Source organism: Rhinatrema bivittatum, chromosome 5 (assembly GCF_901001135.1).
Source record: "Rhinatrema bivittatum chromosome 5, aRhiBiv1.1, whole genome shotgun sequence".
NCBI lineage: Eukaryota > Metazoa > Chordata > Amphibia > Gymnophiona > Rhinatrematidae > Rhinatrema > Rhinatrema bivittatum.
Genome location: NC_042619.1, coordinates 87,313,603 through 87,332,102, shown reverse-complemented (window position 1 = coordinate 87,332,102; position 18,500 = coordinate 87,313,603). Strand labels below are relative to the sequence as shown.

Here is an 18,500-nt window from a genome sequence, read left to right as displayed (position 1 = left end):
TGTACTTTTGTTCGCGCACCAGGCACAAACAAAAGTACGCCGGATTTTAATAGATACACGTGTAGCCGTGCGTATCTTTTAAAATCCGGGGTCGGTGCGCGCAAGGCTTCGCAAAATCGGAGCAGCCTCGGAGGGAACTTTCCTTCAACCCCCCGGCACCTTCCCCTCCCTTCCCCCCTACCTAATCCACCCCCCCCCCCGGCCCTATCTAAACCCCCCCTACCTTTAATCCAAAAGTTACGCCTGCCCGAGGCAGGCGTAACTTGCGCGCACAAGGCCGGCTGCTGGCGTGCCATGTTCCAGTCCAAGGGCTGGTCCGGAGGCCGTGGCCCCGCCTCCGGGCCGGAACCACGCCCGTGACCCCACCCCCGATGTCGCACCGGCCGCGACACACCCCCGCCGGCGCGCCGGCAGCGGCATGCCCCTTGACACACCCCCCCAGGAAAGCCCCGGGACTTACGCACGTCCCGGAGCTTGTGCGTGCCGCCGAGCCTATTCAACATAGGCTTGGCGTACGCAGGGGGAGGTTGGGGCAGGTTTTCGGGGGGTACGCGCGTATCTTACGCGTGTACCCCTTAATGCGGATAAAACCTATTGGCAATTTAATAGCATATATTATAATGATTTTGAAAGGATTTTGAAAAGTGCTACAATATATGCTATTGAAATGTCAATAGGTTTTACCCATATTAAGTATACTTAACACAGGAAAACAGGCTTTTGAAAATTGCTACAGTAGTCTGTTACTGTGCAGGGGGAATACAGGAGAAATCACCAGAACACTTTAAAACACCGGCTCCAGAGATCTAGCCCAGTCTACTTTAAACCATATACAACAGGGCATCCTGGTTCTAGACGGAGGTCCCTAGGAAAGGGATATAACCAGCCAGGACCAGGAGGAAAGAGAAGAAACCTAGAGCAGGCTCAGTTTGCCTAGCTACTGGTTTTCTTGTTTAAAGAACTGCTATGGAGAGCAGAACTGTTTTCTGTTGGTTTCTAATATAAGTTTGATGAAAGACAAGCAGAGTCTAGCCTCTGTCTATTTTCTGGCCAGTTACAGAGTGCTCATGGTGCCACATTTACATTTTCTTTTGAAAATTACCCTGTTAGATTGTAAGCCTTCTAGTGTAGGCAAATAATTTAGAAAGGTGAATAAATTTAAAATCCAAATAACTCTTACAAGCCTTCTTACAAATGATTTCATCACTGTGCAGTAAAAAGTGTGTAATGCACGTTTGCAAATGTAATTTTTACTTCAAGAACATCTGAGCATAACCATTTCAAACTGCTTCTGAAATTAACTTTTCTTCCTTTTTAATCTGAAGGCAAAGTAATTAGAAAAACAAAACAAACAAAAAAAAATCCCTATTCCACACAATTAAAATGATAAAATACAAGATTAGGTTTGCATTATACAAATAATATATTTCTTTAGTTCATTATTTTAAAATCTTAGTTAATACTTTTGTCACAGTTACTAACCATGTTGGATTTTTAATGTAACCAGGCAACTTTTTGAGTCTTATATAGTCAATTACTTCAATATTTAAAAAGTGCTTCGTAATACAATTAACTTTTAAGTTTTGTTTCCATCTTCCATACTTTTACATTACAAAAATATAATGAACCTCAACTTTAAGGATATTTCTGAAATGAGGAAAACGTGGCTCTAAAATTTGTAGATTATAGACATCACTTTCATTTTGTTTGCCTTTTACCACTTTCTGTACCCTCCATCTTAGATCCCTCTTCCCAGGTGGAATGCCCAAGTCGCTCTAGAGAACCTTGCAATCTGAGGACTGGAGAAACAAGTCCCCCTGAGGTGGCTTCTCAGCACTGCTCACTGGACAGCGGGGGCTTCCTCCAGCCAGGCCTGAATGCCCCTCCTTTACCCCTGACCAACTGAGCCTCAGATGGGGAATCCAAAGTCAGATCCCCAGTGTGGCAGGGTGCAGCTCCGTGGCCTGAGCTATAGAACTGGCCATAAAAACCACTTTTGTAAAACATACAGTTTACGGCAGGAAAAGTTCTTGGTTTCCAAGTTCAGTCTTAAGGAAATTTACTGTACAAGAAAGTCTCATCTTATTAATAGATGATGACCTTCACATAAATAGAAATGTTCTTATTATTTAGCTTGTTCTAAACAAAAACTTTATACGTGGTTACAAGTCCAATAAAACACATCCCATGATTACTCAAGCTAATGATGTAGTTGGCAAATCTCAGACTAGAGCTTCTGTTTTGTGTTTCTGTATTCCACTGACCAGTCCAAATGCACAGACATAATTCTTTTTTATGTATATTTACATAATAATCTTAGCCGTAAGTTTAATTCATGAAGCTTTTCATCCATCCATGGAGAACAGAATCTTGCTGATTGAAAAGATCCAAGTACAGAGAGCAGGCCTTTTATCTTCTCTAAAGCTGCTCCTTCGGGCTTTAGCGTACAGCTGTTATGGCTCAGATGCAACTGCTTAAAAGGGCTGCCAGGTTCTTTCAGCTGTTGCTTTGCATCATAATGCAGTGAAGGTCAGCCATGTTTGTCCCATAGGCAATAGCAGAGATGATTTATGGCAGTAGGAGGCTTTCTGGTACAAAAAAAGTCTTCTAAGCATCCTGAAAGAAATGAGTGTAGTAATAGTTACATATATGTCCTGGTCAGTTAAATTGTTCTCCTAAGGCAGGAATGAACTCAGTCTAATAAAAGAAAAGTACTGTAAGTACCAAAAGGCTCCCACCTAGAGAGAGCTAGATGAGAAGCTTCTCACAAGGATGAACTCACCAACACCACTCCAAGAACAGCTGGGGAATACCCAATGAGGATAACTTTCAAAGAACTCTGCGTGGCTCCATATACACTTATGTATGGGCAAGCGGAGATCTACTATAGTATTTTATAACCTGCGTGTGCCTGGTCCATGCAGATTATAAAATATTTGTTATGTGCACTCCCCAATAAACGCACATAGGGGTAGATTTTAAAAGGGTTACGCACATAAGTTATGCGCGTAACCCTTTAAACCCCCTCCCCTGCGCGCGCCGAGCCTATTTTGCATAGGCTCGGCGGCGCGCGCAAGCCCCGGGATGCGTGTGTCGGGGCCGATGCGACATTCGGGGCGTTCCGGGGGTCGTGTCAGGGGGCATGGTGCTGGCCCGGGGGCGTTTCGGGGGCGTGGCCGAGGCCTCCGAAACAGGTCCTGGGCCGGGGAATCGCGCGCCAGCAGCCTGCTTCTGGCAGGAGTAACTTTTCAAACACAGGTGGGGGGGGGGGGGGGGTTAGATGGGGTGGGTTAGGTAGGGGAAGGGAGGGGAAGGTGTGGAAGGACAGTTCCCTCCGAGGCTGCTCCGTTTTCGATATCTTATAAAATCCGGCGAACTTTTGTTTGCGTCTGGTGCGCGAACAAAAGTACGCGCGGGCGCACTTTTAGAAAATCCACCCCATATGTTTCAGTACGTGCAAATATCAGCAATGCATTGAAAGTGCATACATTTTCTACCTATTTTATAAACATACGAGGGTATATTTTACACAGGAAAAAAATATAACTTGTTCAGGTATAACCCTGATTTATATGAGGAAATAGGCATATTTTAGAATATATGTACATACCTGAAATAATCAGTTTGCCAATACCTCCACCAGTTCGCCCAGTCTATCTTCAGTTCATTAAGACCCTCCTAGTATTTTAACTTGAAGTACCACCAGTCTACCCAGAACTCCCCCCAGTTCACCCAGACATCCCACCCAACAATAGCACACAGCAGACTAGTCTGATATTAATTGTGCTATGTAATTAGAAAGTGTAAAATTGCACAAATCAATTCTCTAATGTATTTGCATAAATCTCTTATAAAATATCAATTTATGCATGTACCTCTTGGCCCCGCCCAGGAACAACTTGAGACTGACCTTTTTTTGCACAAATAAATGTGTGTACAAAACTGAAAATACATGCACACTTTTGATGTTTATAGAATAAACAGGCATGTAAGTACAAACCACTTACGGCAAGAGGTAACAGGGAATTGGACTCAGACAGGGGCCCTGACTTTGACGGTCTGGGAAGCTAAGTATGGGGGTGACCTGTATGGCCCAGCAGATGCTTTCATAATCTTGCTGGGCAGACTGGATGGACCATTTGGTCCTTTTCTGCCATCATTTCTGTTCCCATGTTTCTATATGCTAAAGTTAGTGTGTAACTCCTTTGAGAATTACCTCTAATGAGTATAGGTGAAACCTTCACTTTAATGCCTCTGTGGCTATACTTTCCAGCTCATACCAACCCAAAAAACATGAGGCTGATTTTCATAAGATCCCTGAGTGCCTAAGATAACTGGCTAAAATTTAATTTGCAGTTTAGACACATTTTCAATGCAACAGTTTGCAGATGAAAATGACCCAAAAACCTCGGTGGCTAAAACGTAGCCACCAACATTTATGCCTGCCATTTGGCTGGCCGGAATTAGGAAGCTAAATTCAGCAGAAAAACAGTACTTTGGGGATAAATCTGCCCCCTCCTCCGCTCCGGGAATTCCACTGGGGTTCCCCATTTTTTTATGCACATAAATGGGCTTTTGAAAATTGCTACAATATATATTATTTTTACGTGAGTAATTCCCTTGAAAATGTACTCCTAAGATTTGAGCTTTGTGTGAAGCATGATAGGAGAAAGCAGAAACAGTAAACCAATGCTTTTGTTCAGTGTTCACTTAAGAAGGGTTTGGAGAAGGACCACAGATAGTTGGAAGGGGCACACCATTTACAGAGCAGAATGTTTGCATGGAATTTGCAAAGCTAAAAGTGGACAAAGCAATGGAGCTAGATGGGATACTTCCAAAGATATTAAGTAACTTTTAGGTACCAACGTTCCACAAGTGGAACATTTTTTCATACTTTTAATTACTTGCAAATTTTTTTATACCATATTTGGGTCTAGTTAACTAACATATGTAAAAAGGGGCATCAGGAAATAATTCCTTCAATGAGCAGGATCTAAAAGGTTAAGGATGTTCAGACATTCTGGTGGGGTCCACTGATAGAGCTGTTCAATCAATCTTTGGAGACAGGAGTGGTTTCATGAGACTGGAGAGGTGTGAATGCTGTTCCTCTTCATAAAAAAATGAGGACATTGGAAATTACAGGTTAGTTAGTTTCATCTCAGATAGATACACTGGGCTCTGTAATTCTTCCTCTAAACAAAGGAGTCTGGCTATGTTTTCTAGATCTGAAGAAGCCATTTACTCACATAGAGATACATCCTACTCATAGGAAGTATTTCTAATTTACAGTAGAGAAACAACAATTCCAGTACGGTATTCTGCCTTTTGACTTAGCCTTATCGCTATAGGTAGTCATAAAGGTCTTTCAGTTGTCACACAATTTCTACACAGTCTCGGGGTTCATGCATTTCTCTATTCTGATGATTGGTTGATCAAATGATCTTGGGTGGGAGTAGAGAATCCCCGGAAAACACAATCTTGGTGCTGCAGTCACTAGGGTTTGTCATCAATTACCCTAAAGCCAATCTTAACCTGACATCTGAATTGTATTTTGTAAGGATTCTGCTAAAGATTGCTGAAGCCATCAGCTTGATCCATATTGAGAATATTGGGTCCTACGGCTTCCACAGTTGATAAATAAATAAATAAATGTAACTCCCATGGAATGTCTCCATATGAAAGAAGCCCGATGAACCCTAAAGTCCCAATGGAACCAGGCTACTCAGGGGCTCCAGTAGAACATCTGTATCATGGGGGAGCTCAGAGACTTCCTGTAAAAAAAAATTCAGGCTAAGATAGCCCTAAATATTACGGAGAGGGAATGCAGAAACAGGGGTCTGTCTTACTGTAAAACAATAGCTGGAGTACGTGACTTCATTATCCAGCTCTGCACCTCTCTCTCAGTATAGAACCAGTACAAAATGGCACAATTAAAGTCATTTCCTAATTAGAGAAAAATTCCAATGCTCTGAAGAATCTTGAAAGCTGAAGACATGGAACCGGGAGTAGCGGGGTTTGGGGTGTGGGAGATGCGGATTAGCCTGCTTTGGTACAGGATAATCATGTTAATATACTGAATGAGCTAAGAGAATGAACGAGGGAGGCTTTACACAGATGTGAAGCAAGAAACAAAGTAATGACCTCAACAATGAAATTGGCTGCCCAAGGTCTGGATATCTTAAAAACCAGACCTGATTGTCACCTTTGAGAATTGGAGTTGGGCACCCCTGGCTTAGATTCTCAACAGTGGAAATAACTAAGTAGAGTTTCAAGCACTTTGCACTGTTCATTGAGTTAAGATTTAAAAAAACCCCAAATGCTTCTGGTAGTGACAAACTGAATTATTTAAAACATTTTCAGGTGAACTTTCAAAGGAGTTCCGCATATAAATATAACATACTATCGTATACATTTTCAAAAGCAATTTATGTGCATAAAGTGCACTTACACAGGTAAATCCTATGGACAATTCACTGGCATATATTGTAGCAATTTTCAAAAGCCCACTTACACGAGTAAAATGAATTTACATGTGTAAAACCTAGTTTTACACATATAAATGCTTTTGAAAATCAGGCCCTTTGGTAGTACTGCTGCAGCATGAACAGAATTAGTCACTGGAAAGAGATTCTACATATTTGCTATTTACAGCTAGCCACCTTACCTTGATACCACTATTTATGATGACTGTAACTGTGTCCTCGCACTCTTGGTTTGACTGATTTTCAACAGCTGCTGGGTTCAGAGCTAATGAAACATCTGGACTTCTGTTTTCATCAGGAATTTTAATGGATTCCACAGAATTTATGGAGTGAGAGTGCCCTGATACAAATAATCCACCTAGATTTTTGTCACAGTCTGATTCCAAAGCAGCTTTGTCCATAGTCTCTGGGTGGAAAGAAATGCTATCTCTTCCTGTAGGTTCTGGATAAGATTCACAGGAGACTGTATCCTTGCCAGACAAGGTTTGCATGAGAGGCCAGGCTTCTGCAAGCTCTTCACTTGCTGTGTTTGAAACAGAACCCATGAATGCTGGAATCATTTCTCCCAAAGAATCTGCATTTCTGTATAATAAGGAACAAATTCAAATGAACACTGTCAAATGCCATTATAGGACCTTACTCTAAACATCTGTAGTTGGGTATGCAAATGATCATAGTGATTTGTAGTAGAATGGAGGTAAAAACATAGTTAATATTTAAAAAAATAATAGAAGATACAACTAAACTAATTTGACAGAAGACCAAACAATTGCCAGAGTGGTTTAAAGGTGACATAAAGAAGGCAGTTAAACTAAAAAGGCAACATTCAAAAAAATTGAAAGCAACCCAAATAATGAAATAGGCAAGAGCACATGTACTGGCAAGTCAGAAGTAAAACAGTAGTTTGACAGACCAAGACAGACATTGAGAAAAAGCTTGCCACTGAGGCAAAAACTAATAATAAAAACTTTTTCAAATACATTTGAAGCAGAAAGTCGATGAGGGAGTCAGTTGGGTCTCTAGATGTCAAGGAAATAGCAGAAAAAAATGAATGAATTCTTTGCCTCAGTCTTTACAAAGGAGGATGTTGGGAATATACCCACACCTGAACCATTCTTTAATGGTGGAGATTTTGAGCAACTAAAACAAATACCTGTGATAATGGAGGATGTAATAGATCAGTTTGATAAACTAAAGAGTAACAAATCATCGGGGCCAGATGGCATCCACCCCAGAGTCCTAAATAACTAAAACATGAAATTGCTAAGCTATTACAGTAATCAGTACTATATCACTTAAAACAGTCATGATTGTTTTACCAAAAAAGATCATATCAAACAATTTATTTGATTGGGCAAATAGAGAATTAGATCAAGGAAGAGCACTTGATGTGATTTATCTGAATTTGAGCAAAGCTTTCAATACTGTCCACATAGAAGACTCATGAACAAAATGAGAAGTGGGTCCCAAGGTGGTAGAAAAGAAAGGTAACTGGTTGATTGATAGATGACAGCAAGTAGTGAGAAATGAAACCTATTCTGAGGAGAGAAGAGTGATAAGTAGAATGCTTCAAGGATCAGTTCAAGGATCAGTTCCGAGGCTGCTTCTGTTCAAATTCTTTGTGAGTGAAATAGCGGAAAGGTTAGAAGGAAAACTTTGTCTTTTTGCAAATGACACTAAGATCTGCAACAGAGTGGATATGCCTGAAGGAGAATGAAAAGTGATCTAAGAAAGCTTGAGGAGTGGTCAAAGTTTTGGCAGCTGGGATTCAATGCCAAGAAGTATAGAGTCATGCATCTGGGGTGCAGAAATCCAAAGGAGCTCTACATGATGATTGGGGGGGGGGGGGGGGGGCAGGGAAAAATAAAATAGGTACATGATACTGAGTTCTGTACTGGGAGCTTATGAACAATATGTTGAAATGATTGGCTCAGTGCGTGGTGGTGCACAAAAATGCAAATAGAATGTTAGAATTGATCCAAAAAGGAATGGAGAATAAAACAGAAAATATCATATTGCTTCTTTTTCGAGCAACGATGCAACTGCATCTTGATTACTGTGTGCAGTTCTGATCGTCCCATCTCATAGCGGAACTAGAAAATGTGGAGAGGAGGGCAACAAAAATGATAAAGGGGATGAAACATCTCTCCTATGATTACAGTCTACGTAGGCAATGGCTATTGAGTTGGAAAATAGTTGAGATGGGACAAGATAGAATTTTATAAAATCATGAGTGGGGTGGAACAGGTAAAAAAAAAAAAAGAAAGACAGTTATTTACCTTATCATAAAATACTAGAACAAGGGGACCCTCCACGAAACTAACTACCAGCAGATTTAAAACAAATGGCAGAAAGTACCTTTTCACTTAACATACTATCAAGCTGTGGAATCTGTTGCCAGAGGACGTGATCAAGTCGACTAGCATAGCGGGGTTTATAAGAGGTTTGGATAAGCTTCTGGAGGAAAAGTCTATAACACATTATTAGTCAGGTAGACTGAAAAAAAAGCTGTTGCTATCCCTGGATTGGCCACTGTTGGGGACAGGATGCTAGGCTTGTTGGACCTTGGTCCATAAGCATAGCAATTCTTAGTAAATGCCTAAGGCTGTAACCAATATGGTTACCTGGTCTACCTACAGCTCCCTACCTCTAAAACAATTCTATCATCTCATCAGCTGGTCAGGAGTAATTACTTGAATATCTATTCTTGAAGGATTCTGCCAAAAGAACAAAACAGAAATGAATAGCTTAATCAGTTAGCTTCAAAAATAACTACACTCTAGTGCAGTACAAAGATGCAATATTTAAATATGGGCACATCCAAATTTGATAACTGGATTATAGTCCATGAATTACCTAAATATCATAAGATTCTAATCATGGTATATCATTCCAAAAATATGAATCAAATAATTCTATTCATTTATAATTCTTTTTAGACAGTGCTGGGGGAGAAGCCGGATGTCCTGCTACATGAGGGCATCAACGATACAGGAAGGTGTGGAAGGGAGGTTCTGGAAGCCAAATCTAGCCTTTTAGGTAGAAAATTGAAATCCAGAACCTCTAGAGCAGCATTCTCTGAAATACTCCCTGTTCCTCACGCAGGACCCCAGAGGCAGGAGGAGCTCCATTCTAAATACTTGGATGAGACAATGGTGCAGGGAAGAGGGCTTTAGTTTTGTTAAGATCTAGGTAACATTTTGGGGATGAGAGAGCCTATTCCAAAAGGATAGGCTCCACCTTAACCGGAGCAGAACCAGGCTGCTGGTGCTAATCTTTAAAAGAGATAGAGCAGCTTTTAAACTAGAACTTGGGGGAAAGCTGACATTCATTCAGCAGAATATGGTTCAGAGGGAGGTATCTTCAAAGGATACTAAAACAACAGGGAAGTTAGGGCGTCCCGATAGTGTCCAATAAAAGCATACGTAGCCCATTTGCCCATAAGTAAAGAATAAATTGATTTAAAAGTTTCAAAATTATTTCCATCAAATGCTAAGAAAGTTGTAAATGCAAATATAAACATACTTTGAAATGTCAAATGCTAATGGCAGAAGTCTAAGAAGTAAGATGGGAGAATTAGAGTATATAGCACTCAGAAGTGACATGCCTGCTATTAAACAGGAAATTATTGATAATATGTCGGAAATGAAACATCACTTGCTCGAGCTAGGCTGGAGGAGGCCGTGACTCAACTCGATGGCCAGGCTACGGAGATGACGCAATGCAATACAAAATGTGACAAACTTTCTATCTCATACTCTGTACTTAGCGACTGGTTGGAAGATCTCAAAAACCAATCAAGAAGAGCAAATTTGAGGTTTTGAGGGGTCCCGGAAGGAGTGGAATTCAGAGACTGTTTCCATATTGTTGCCAGTATTTTGATTGCGGTATTAGGCTGGATATTGTGATGAGGTGCAGGCTGTCTCAGGGGAGAAAAACCTGAACCGGATCACCTCAGGGAGAGCCCGGAACAGACCTAGACAACAGAAGTTGCCGGGGCGTCAGGGAAAGACTACATTTCCCAGGTTTTTAGAGCCTGAGCTGAACCAATGGGAAAGAGAGGGGTTTGATTATACAGCTGAGCAGGGCACTCGGGAGAGGCACACACCTGTTCCCATGATTATTGAAGGGGAAGGCACTGGAGATACGGCAGAGTTAGAAGAAAAGCTGGGCTTCTCGGAGGAGGAAGGACGCCATGGAAGTAGAGTTCTCTGCAGGGGAAACTACTAACTCTGACATGGACATGGAGTAAGTGGCTGATTACTCTTAAGTTTTGGTGGGTCCTATTGTCAGGCTGGGTTTGTGTTTTGTTGTGAAGGACTGGGAAGACCGTGACCTGCAGCACAACAGAGGGGAGTTGGGGAGTGTTGTGCTACCGCTGAGCAGGGCGGTTTTTGCTGGTTAGAAAGCTAAGCAAGGGTGTTTTTCAATGAACTGAGAGCTCTGGGACAGTGTCGGGGGGCTTTATCTACTGTGAAAATAAGGCATTGAGTTACAAATTTCCTTTGTGCTTACTCAGCTGGGAGCTTGTTTGGATCTGCTGCAGGGGACTTTTAAGCTCGGGGTTGAGCCTTGAGGGTGCTTCGGAGGCCCACCGCATTGGAGGATTGTAATCGGCTGCTGAGTCTTGCCACCTGAGGAAGTCACAATCTCCAAGGAGCGGCAATAGAGGACTGTTACCTGCTGGCACTACGCTACAATATCCAGGACACAGAGCTACCGCCAGTTAAGTCAGAGCGAGTGCATCGCTCCCTTGGCACCCCTCAAGGAAATTTACCAAGAAACATTGTGGTTTCCTAGTATAGTTTTCCTGTGAAGGAAAAAATAATGGTGACTGTGTGAATACAGGGTTCTATAATGTGGAGAGGTCACAAAGTTGAAATCTTCCAGAACCTGTCCCTTATTACCATCCACAAACTGAGAGAGTTCAGGGAGGTTATCTCAGTGCTACGGAAATGGAATGTGAAACATAGATGGCTGCTCCTGTTTGGTCTCAGTTTCACCATCGATGGAGTCACTTCATGTGTGAGAACTGTCCTTGAAGCGATTGAGATTAAGAGAGTGGCTGAGATGGAAGTACCTAAATCCTCAGCTAGAGCTGGTGAGGCACCACTTCTTCAGGCTGGGATGACACCTTCCAGATGGCAACAGGTGTCCAATGGGGGAAGGATGCTAAGGTGTCATTTGGTGAGCTCTTCTTCTGCTAAATGAGTCCTCACCTGAGAGACAATACGTTTTCTTTTGGGTCATATTCCAGGAGGCATTTAAGATCTCCGTGTTGGTTTTGATGCTTTCAGGGGCACTGCAATAATTAGAATTTCTTGAGTGAGGATGTTGCCTGTATGTTGTGTTAAACTTAGTTCAATTGTTATAGGGGCTTGGTCAGGGAATTCTATGGTGTGGACTGTCTGATAAGAGGACATCATTCCTTATGAAGGAGATCATCCACAGTGTGGGGTGATGAATGACTTGGGGATTGGGCAGGAGAGAGGGAAGAGGGGAGGGGTGAAGGGGTAAGGTTGCTGGAGAAATATATGGGTATGGGCTTTCCTTATGTAATGATATTGTGTCAAGGGGAAAATGGGTGAATGTTTGGTCTGCAAGGGCAAAATGGGTTGATACAGTGTGTATGGTTGATATGATAGGTATGGGGGGGATCAGAGTATACATGGGTATATTGAAAATTATTTCTTTGAATGTCAAAGAGCTGAATTCCCCATGTAAAAGGCGTTTGCTATTTTATGAGGCTGAAAGTTTAAAAGCTTCTGTCATATTTTGTTAGAAAACATATCTTAGGAAATGCAATGAAGGTCTACTGAGGTCACCATCATTCCCTTAATAATACTTGGCTTCAGCGTCAGTTCAACATAAGTATGGGGGGGGTTTGGAATTCTGTTTTCCAGACATCTTGTGGTAGATGTGAAAACTAATATGAGGGATACTGAAGGTCGGTATAAGAACATGCCATACTGGGTCAGACCAAGGGTCCATCAAGCCCAGCATCCTGTTTCCAACAGTGGCCAATCCAGGCCATAAGAACCTGGCAAGTACCCAAAAACTAAGGGGCGGATTTTAAATGCCCTGCGCGCGTAAATCCGGCCGGATTTATGTGCGCAGGGCCCTCGCGCGCCGGCGCGCCTATTTTGCATAGGCCGCCGGCACACGCAGAGCCCCAGGACGCGCGTAAGACCCGGGGTTTTTTAAAAGGGGCAGGAGGGGGCGTGTCGGGGGCGTGGCCGCGGCCTTCGGACCAGCCCTCGGGACCGGAACACGAACGGGGCAGCCGGCCGGCGCAGATTTACGTCTGCTTTTAGCAGGCGTAAATCATGAAACAAAGGTAAGGGGGGTTTAGATAGGGCCGGGGGGGTGGGGGGTGGAGGGAACAGGCAGCACGCGCTGGGCTCGGCGCGCACAGGTTGCACAAATGTGCACCCCCTTGCGCGCGCCGACCCCGGATTTTATAAGATACGCGCGGCTACGCACGTATCTTATAAAATCCAGCGTACTTTTGTTTGCGCCTGGTGCGCCTAGAGCGCTTCCCAGAACCATATCATGAAAATCAAAGATTGAGATGGAAAGTTGTAAGAGATTAATTCAATGTTATGAGGAATTAGCGGTACCCGGCCACGCGTTGCAGTGGCAGAGTCAGGTTCTTACCCTCCCTCCCTCCCCCTTGCTCATTTACCTCAGTCACTCATCCTCCTCCCCCTTGGTCACTCACCCCCCCCTTCCCTCCCCTGTCCCCACTCCAGCTCTCTCCCCTCACACTCACCTCCCCTCATTCTCCCTCCCCTGAAATGTATGCTTTCTTAGGTATGAGGACCCAGACTGTAAGAAGCAGCTAGGATGCCGATTGAGAAAAAAACACTGAAATAGAAATTGGTGGTGGTAAACATGGTCCGTCAGTGGGAGGTTGTGCGTGTTCTGTATCAAAATAGGGGAGTGGCTAACCAAGTTAGCACTCTCTATTTAGTTAATTGTTTTGTAGAGGGCTAATTAGGTGTCTTTCCGAGATCAGGGACGTTTTGTGTTTGTGATTGTGTGTGCCCTCCGTCTTTCCACCCCAAAAGAACCCTACCATAAACGCAGTGTTTAAATACACACCCCACCCCGGCGAAATACAGTAACCAACCCTCCCGCCCCCCACGAGAGTTGCAGAATGACCGAAACACCCCCTCCCCCCCCTGAACACGCGCAAGAAAATAACTACGGCCCCCCACCGTGCAGCCCCCCGGATACCTGTGCAAACAGTCAGTCGGTGGAGCGGGTGTTCAGTTTGGGATTGAAGTCTTGGGTTCGGGCCGTCGGCTGCTAGCAATGAAAATGGCTCCGACGGCCCTTTCACCTGACTATGTCACTGTGGAGGAGTAATGGGAGCGCTAGGTTCCCTGACATAGTAAGGGCAAAGGTCCGCTGGCTGCCAGTTCTGAAAATGGCGTCGATGGGACCTCGCCCTTACTATGTCACATGGGCTACTGCCGCCATTGTTGTCTCCGAGTGGCATAGTAAGGGAAAGGGCCGTCAGCGCCATTTTGATTGCTGGCAGCCGACGGCCGTAGTGTATGCGATGTGATCCCGGCCCGTTCTTGGCCCCCCCCCCCGCTGGAGCAGCACGGACCTGTTTCCGCTTTTGTGTGTGTTCAGAAGGTGTGGACAGTAAGCAGAACAGGCATGTGCGTGAGGGGTGTGAGGAGGGTGTTTTTGTGTGAGTTCGGAGGGTGTGGGAATTGCCAACATGTGACAAGTGCGTGGCCCCCCGGTGTAGCAGCCTGGAATTTGGTGCGTTTTGGGAGGGTGTGTGAAGTAAGTACAATTGGCATGTGTGTGTGTGTGTGTGGAGGGGGTGAGGAGTGTGGATTTCTGTGTGTTCGGAGGGTGTGTGAATTAAATACATTTGTCATGTGTGTGGGGTGTGTGAGTGTTTGTGAAAGGTGTAAGAGGTTGCGCTGACGTCCGATGTCCACCAGATGTCGCTGTTTTGTGGAACCAATTTTTAAACCTTTTTTACCTGTCACAGGTGTGACATATATGTAATGTAAGTACAGAAGAACCTTCCCATGTGTGAAAGGAAGGTTGTGTCCAAATTTGAAAGCAATCGGTGCAGTGGTTTCTGAGATTAGCGATTTTGTACAAACTATTTAACATTTTTATTTATATAGATTATATTCAGATGAAGTGGTGGTTGGGGAGTCTGAAATAGAAACTTGCCTTGAGGGGATTCCATTGCCTAGCCTGCTGGAATAGAGTAGAAGGGTTGTTAATAGTGAAATTAAGGGTAAGGAGGTGGTGCAGGTGATTAAAGTTTTGAAATTGGGAAACACCCCTGGGTTTGATGGCTTTACGGCCAAATTTTATAAGAACTTTCAATCAGTTCTGGTGGGCCCCTTGGTGGCTATGCTTAACTATCTTCGCTCAAATGGGATAGAAACCCCAAATGCAAACATCGTGGATATTACAGTTTTGGCCAAGGGTGAGATGCCACATTATGCAGATCTTACTGTCCTAGTTCCCTCATAAATACAGATCTGAAGATACTGGTCAAGGTTTTGGCGAATAGGTTCGGACTAGTAGCTCCTTTGCTGATTCATGGGGATCAATCAGGGTTTGTGCCAAGGAGACTGGCTTCAGAAAATGACCAGAGAGTCTTACATTTAATGTGGTGGGTTAGGAGGTAATAGTTGCTGGCTGTCCTTTTGGCAGTTGACACTGAAAAGGTCTTTGATAAGGTGAATTGGTTATTCTTATTTTGAGTGATGGAAAAAATGGGGTTGGAACTAGACTTCCTTTCATGGATAAAGAAGCTGTATACTAGTCCTAAGGCATGCCTTAAGATAAATGGGGGGTACATGGAGCCTTTTAAGGTGAAGAGGGGAACGCATCAGGGTTGCCTGTTGTCCTCTTTGCTCTTTGTCTTGTCTTTAGAGTCTTTTGCTGAATAGGTATGGAGGGAGTAGCACATTAAGGGAATTCAGGTGGGGGGGGGGGGGGGGGGGCGGGGGGAAGCTTAGTTATAAGATGTCTCTCTTCGTGGATAATCTCTTGTTTGCAGTAACAGATCCGGAAGTCTTCCTGAAAGTGTTATTAGAAGTGATGTGTAGTTATGGGAGAGTCTCAGGATTTAAGGTAAATGAAGATAAGTCAGAGATTTTGAACATTTCAGCTTTAGTAGACTGTATGGCTAAATTGAAGTCACAACTGCCATTTCATTTGGCAAAAGATTGGGCTAAGTATCTTGAGGTATGCATAGGCCTAGAGGAGGACTGGCTGTTCAGTTTGAATTATGGCTCTCTCACTAAAGGACTTGGATAAATGTGTTAGGCTAGAGTTGACCTCAATGGGCCAGATAATTATAACGAAAATGAATATTCTTCCTAGATTTTGCTACTTATTTCAGACTCTTACCATCATGATACTTGATTCAGTTTTAAAATTATGGCAGAAAAAGATCTTTAGTTTCATTTGGAAAAGAAGACCACACAGAGTGGCTAAAGGGGTTTTTTACCTAGCTAAATTGTTAGGGGGCCTGGGAGTTCCCATTTTGGTGTGGTACTATGTGGCATCCCAACTTAGAGTCATAGTTGACTGACAGAAACTTAAGTTTATTAAACCTTGGAAATGTTTAGAACAGAGTTGGGCGGGATATATCCTTCTAGAAATGAAAGTTGGAGGGGTGGAGAATTAGGTATACTGAATGTATCATCTTGTTCGAGGGTGACTTTACAGATATGGAGAAAGTGGAAATCGAAGATAGTGGTGGAAGAGAATTATTATTACCGTCCTACTTTTTTTTATTTAATAAGGCATTTCTTCCTGGCCACTTTGTTGTAGCTAGTTCACAATGGAAGGCCCTGGGAGTGACTAGACTGGAACAGGTGGGGTGAGGTCAGGGTTTGATATCCTTCAAAAATCTTAAGGAAAGGTACTCGCTGGGGGATAGGGATAGGTTTACATTTATTCAGCTGTTTCACTCTGTTAATCAGAAGAATGTCATAATGGATCTAAAACAGGGAAAGACAATCGGGCTGATTCAATAAAATGCGTGGGAGAGCTGGCGCTCCGAGGCAAGCGCCCGCTCTCCCGACACACGCCCAGGCCACTCTCCTGGACGTGCAATTTTGTATTCAAATGAGGGCCCGCGGTAATAAGGAGGCGCTAGGGACGCTGAGTCCACCTAACAACCTCATCGGTATGTGTCTCAGCTCCTCCGTCGGCCATTGGGGGCAAAGCTCTTACCGGCATCCTAGGGTCTGGGGGGCTCAGTGAAAGTTCCCTAGGAGAGTAAGGTTCTCCTCTCGCCTCCTCTCCAATGGGGCTGAACACCCTCGATTCCAGTGCATTAACGGTGAACTCAGATATTAATCGCTGTCCAGCAGCATTGTCCTGGTTGGGTGGGAAGACCCGGACTTTGCCTTTTCTCTTGTGAGGCATATTTTTTAAAAATATCGCTGTGAAGCTTAATTTTAGAAATCTAAGATCCGGAGCAAACGGAGATAATCCCGCTCAGGGCGCCATCTTGTTTTCTCTCCCCTAGCACCTCCTTATTGGCAGAAGTGGTGGCTGTCAGCGGGTTTGACAGCCGACGCTTAATTTTACCGGCGTCGGTTGTCGAACCCGCTGACAGCCACGGGTTCAGAAAACGGACACCGGCAAAATTGAGCATCCGTCTTCCAACCTGCGAGCCGCAAGTTGATTTTTTTTTCTCTTTTTTACGATTTTTTTTTTTTTTTAATTTTTGGAGCCTCCAACTTAATTTTGCTATGATATTAAGTTGGAGGGTGTACAGAAAATCAGTTTTTTCTGCTTTTCTGTACTCTTTCCCGGTGCCAGCCGAAATTAACTCCTACCTTTGGGCAGGTGTTAATTTCTGAGAGTAAAATGTCCGGCTTGGCTGCACATTTTACTTTCTGTATGGCGTGGGAATAACTAATAGGCTCATCAACATGCATTTGCATGTTGCGGGCGCTATTAGTTTTGGGGGGGTTGGACACGCGTTTTCCTCGCGCTATTACCTCTTACTGTTTAAGGGGTAATAATAGTGCGTTGAAAACGCGTGTCCAGGTGGCGGCTAACGGTGCGCTCAGCCTGAGTTGAAAATTGTTTGAAAATATCTGTGAGCAAGCTGACAGAATACAAAGACCTATTTCAGAAATGTGATATGGAATAAGGACTGGAATGGGATCTTCTTAGTGTTTGGATACTTGCCAGGTTCTTGTGGCCTGGTTTGGCCACTGTTGGAAACAGGATGCTGGGCTTGATGGACCCTTGGTCTGACCTAGCATAGCAATTTCTTATGTTTTTAATAAGCCTATACACATATGTGCTTGGGAGAGAGATAAAGGGGAGGAATTGGAGGATGAGGTCTGGGAACAATGCTTCTTAAGTACGAAGAAGTGCTCAGTTTCTACTAGGACAGCGGTTCTCAACCAGTGTGTCGCCACACTTACCGGTCCCCCACTGACATGCGCATTATTAGCCCATTGATAGTAGGTGTTGACTTTTAAGAGGGTGGGAGGGGTGTTGTAGGATGATGATATGTGTAAGTGGAAGGAGACTTTTGGGATGACTGAAGGGCAGAATATGGATTGTTAGTTATTGAAACTTGTTTTATTGTAACCATGTTTTACATTCTGCTGTTTGTTGATTATTCTTGTATTTTATTAATGTATGGATATGTATGGAAAATTTACCAATAAAACTTTAAATGGGAAAAAAAAGAAGTAAAGTTATGTGGTAGGGGACCTTGGCGCATGCCTGTGTGTGTAAGTCTATATGCTCTAATTTGAAGTTGAAATCCAGGAATGCCCATGCCCCACTTAGACCATGCCCCGCTTTTTTGGAACTTTACATTTGTGTGCATAGCGGGAGATATTGCGTGTACTTGGGCAGCTTTTTAAAACCTGCTCGAAGTGCACCAGCCTGACATATTCGCGTATTTCCTGGTTTTGGTGCATGTAGGGCTTTTAAAATTCACCTTTAAGTAAATCTACTGATCTAGTATTTAATTTTCAAGATGGAGGC

General features: G+C 43.5%; 1 protein-coding gene across 2 annotated transcripts in view; it reads right to left on the bottom strand.

The window, feature by feature from the left end:
• Positions 1-271: 271 nt before the first annotated feature.
• The window catches only part of TNFRSF19 (TNF receptor superfamily member 19), a 160,208-nt gene continuing 141,979 nt past the window's right edge, over positions 272-18,500 (bottom strand). For both annotated transcript variants that reach the window (XM_029602544.1, XM_029602545.1), the window contains exons 9-10: positions 6,665-7,064; positions 272-2,616 (exon numbers count right to left, since the gene is read on the bottom strand). In XM_029602544.1, coding sequence (XP_029458404.1) covers positions 2,608-2,616; positions 6,665-7,064 — 409 coding nt within the window. In that variant the 3' untranslated portion in view covers positions 272-2,607. The remainder of the gene's footprint in view (positions 2,617-6,664; positions 7,065-18,500) is intronic.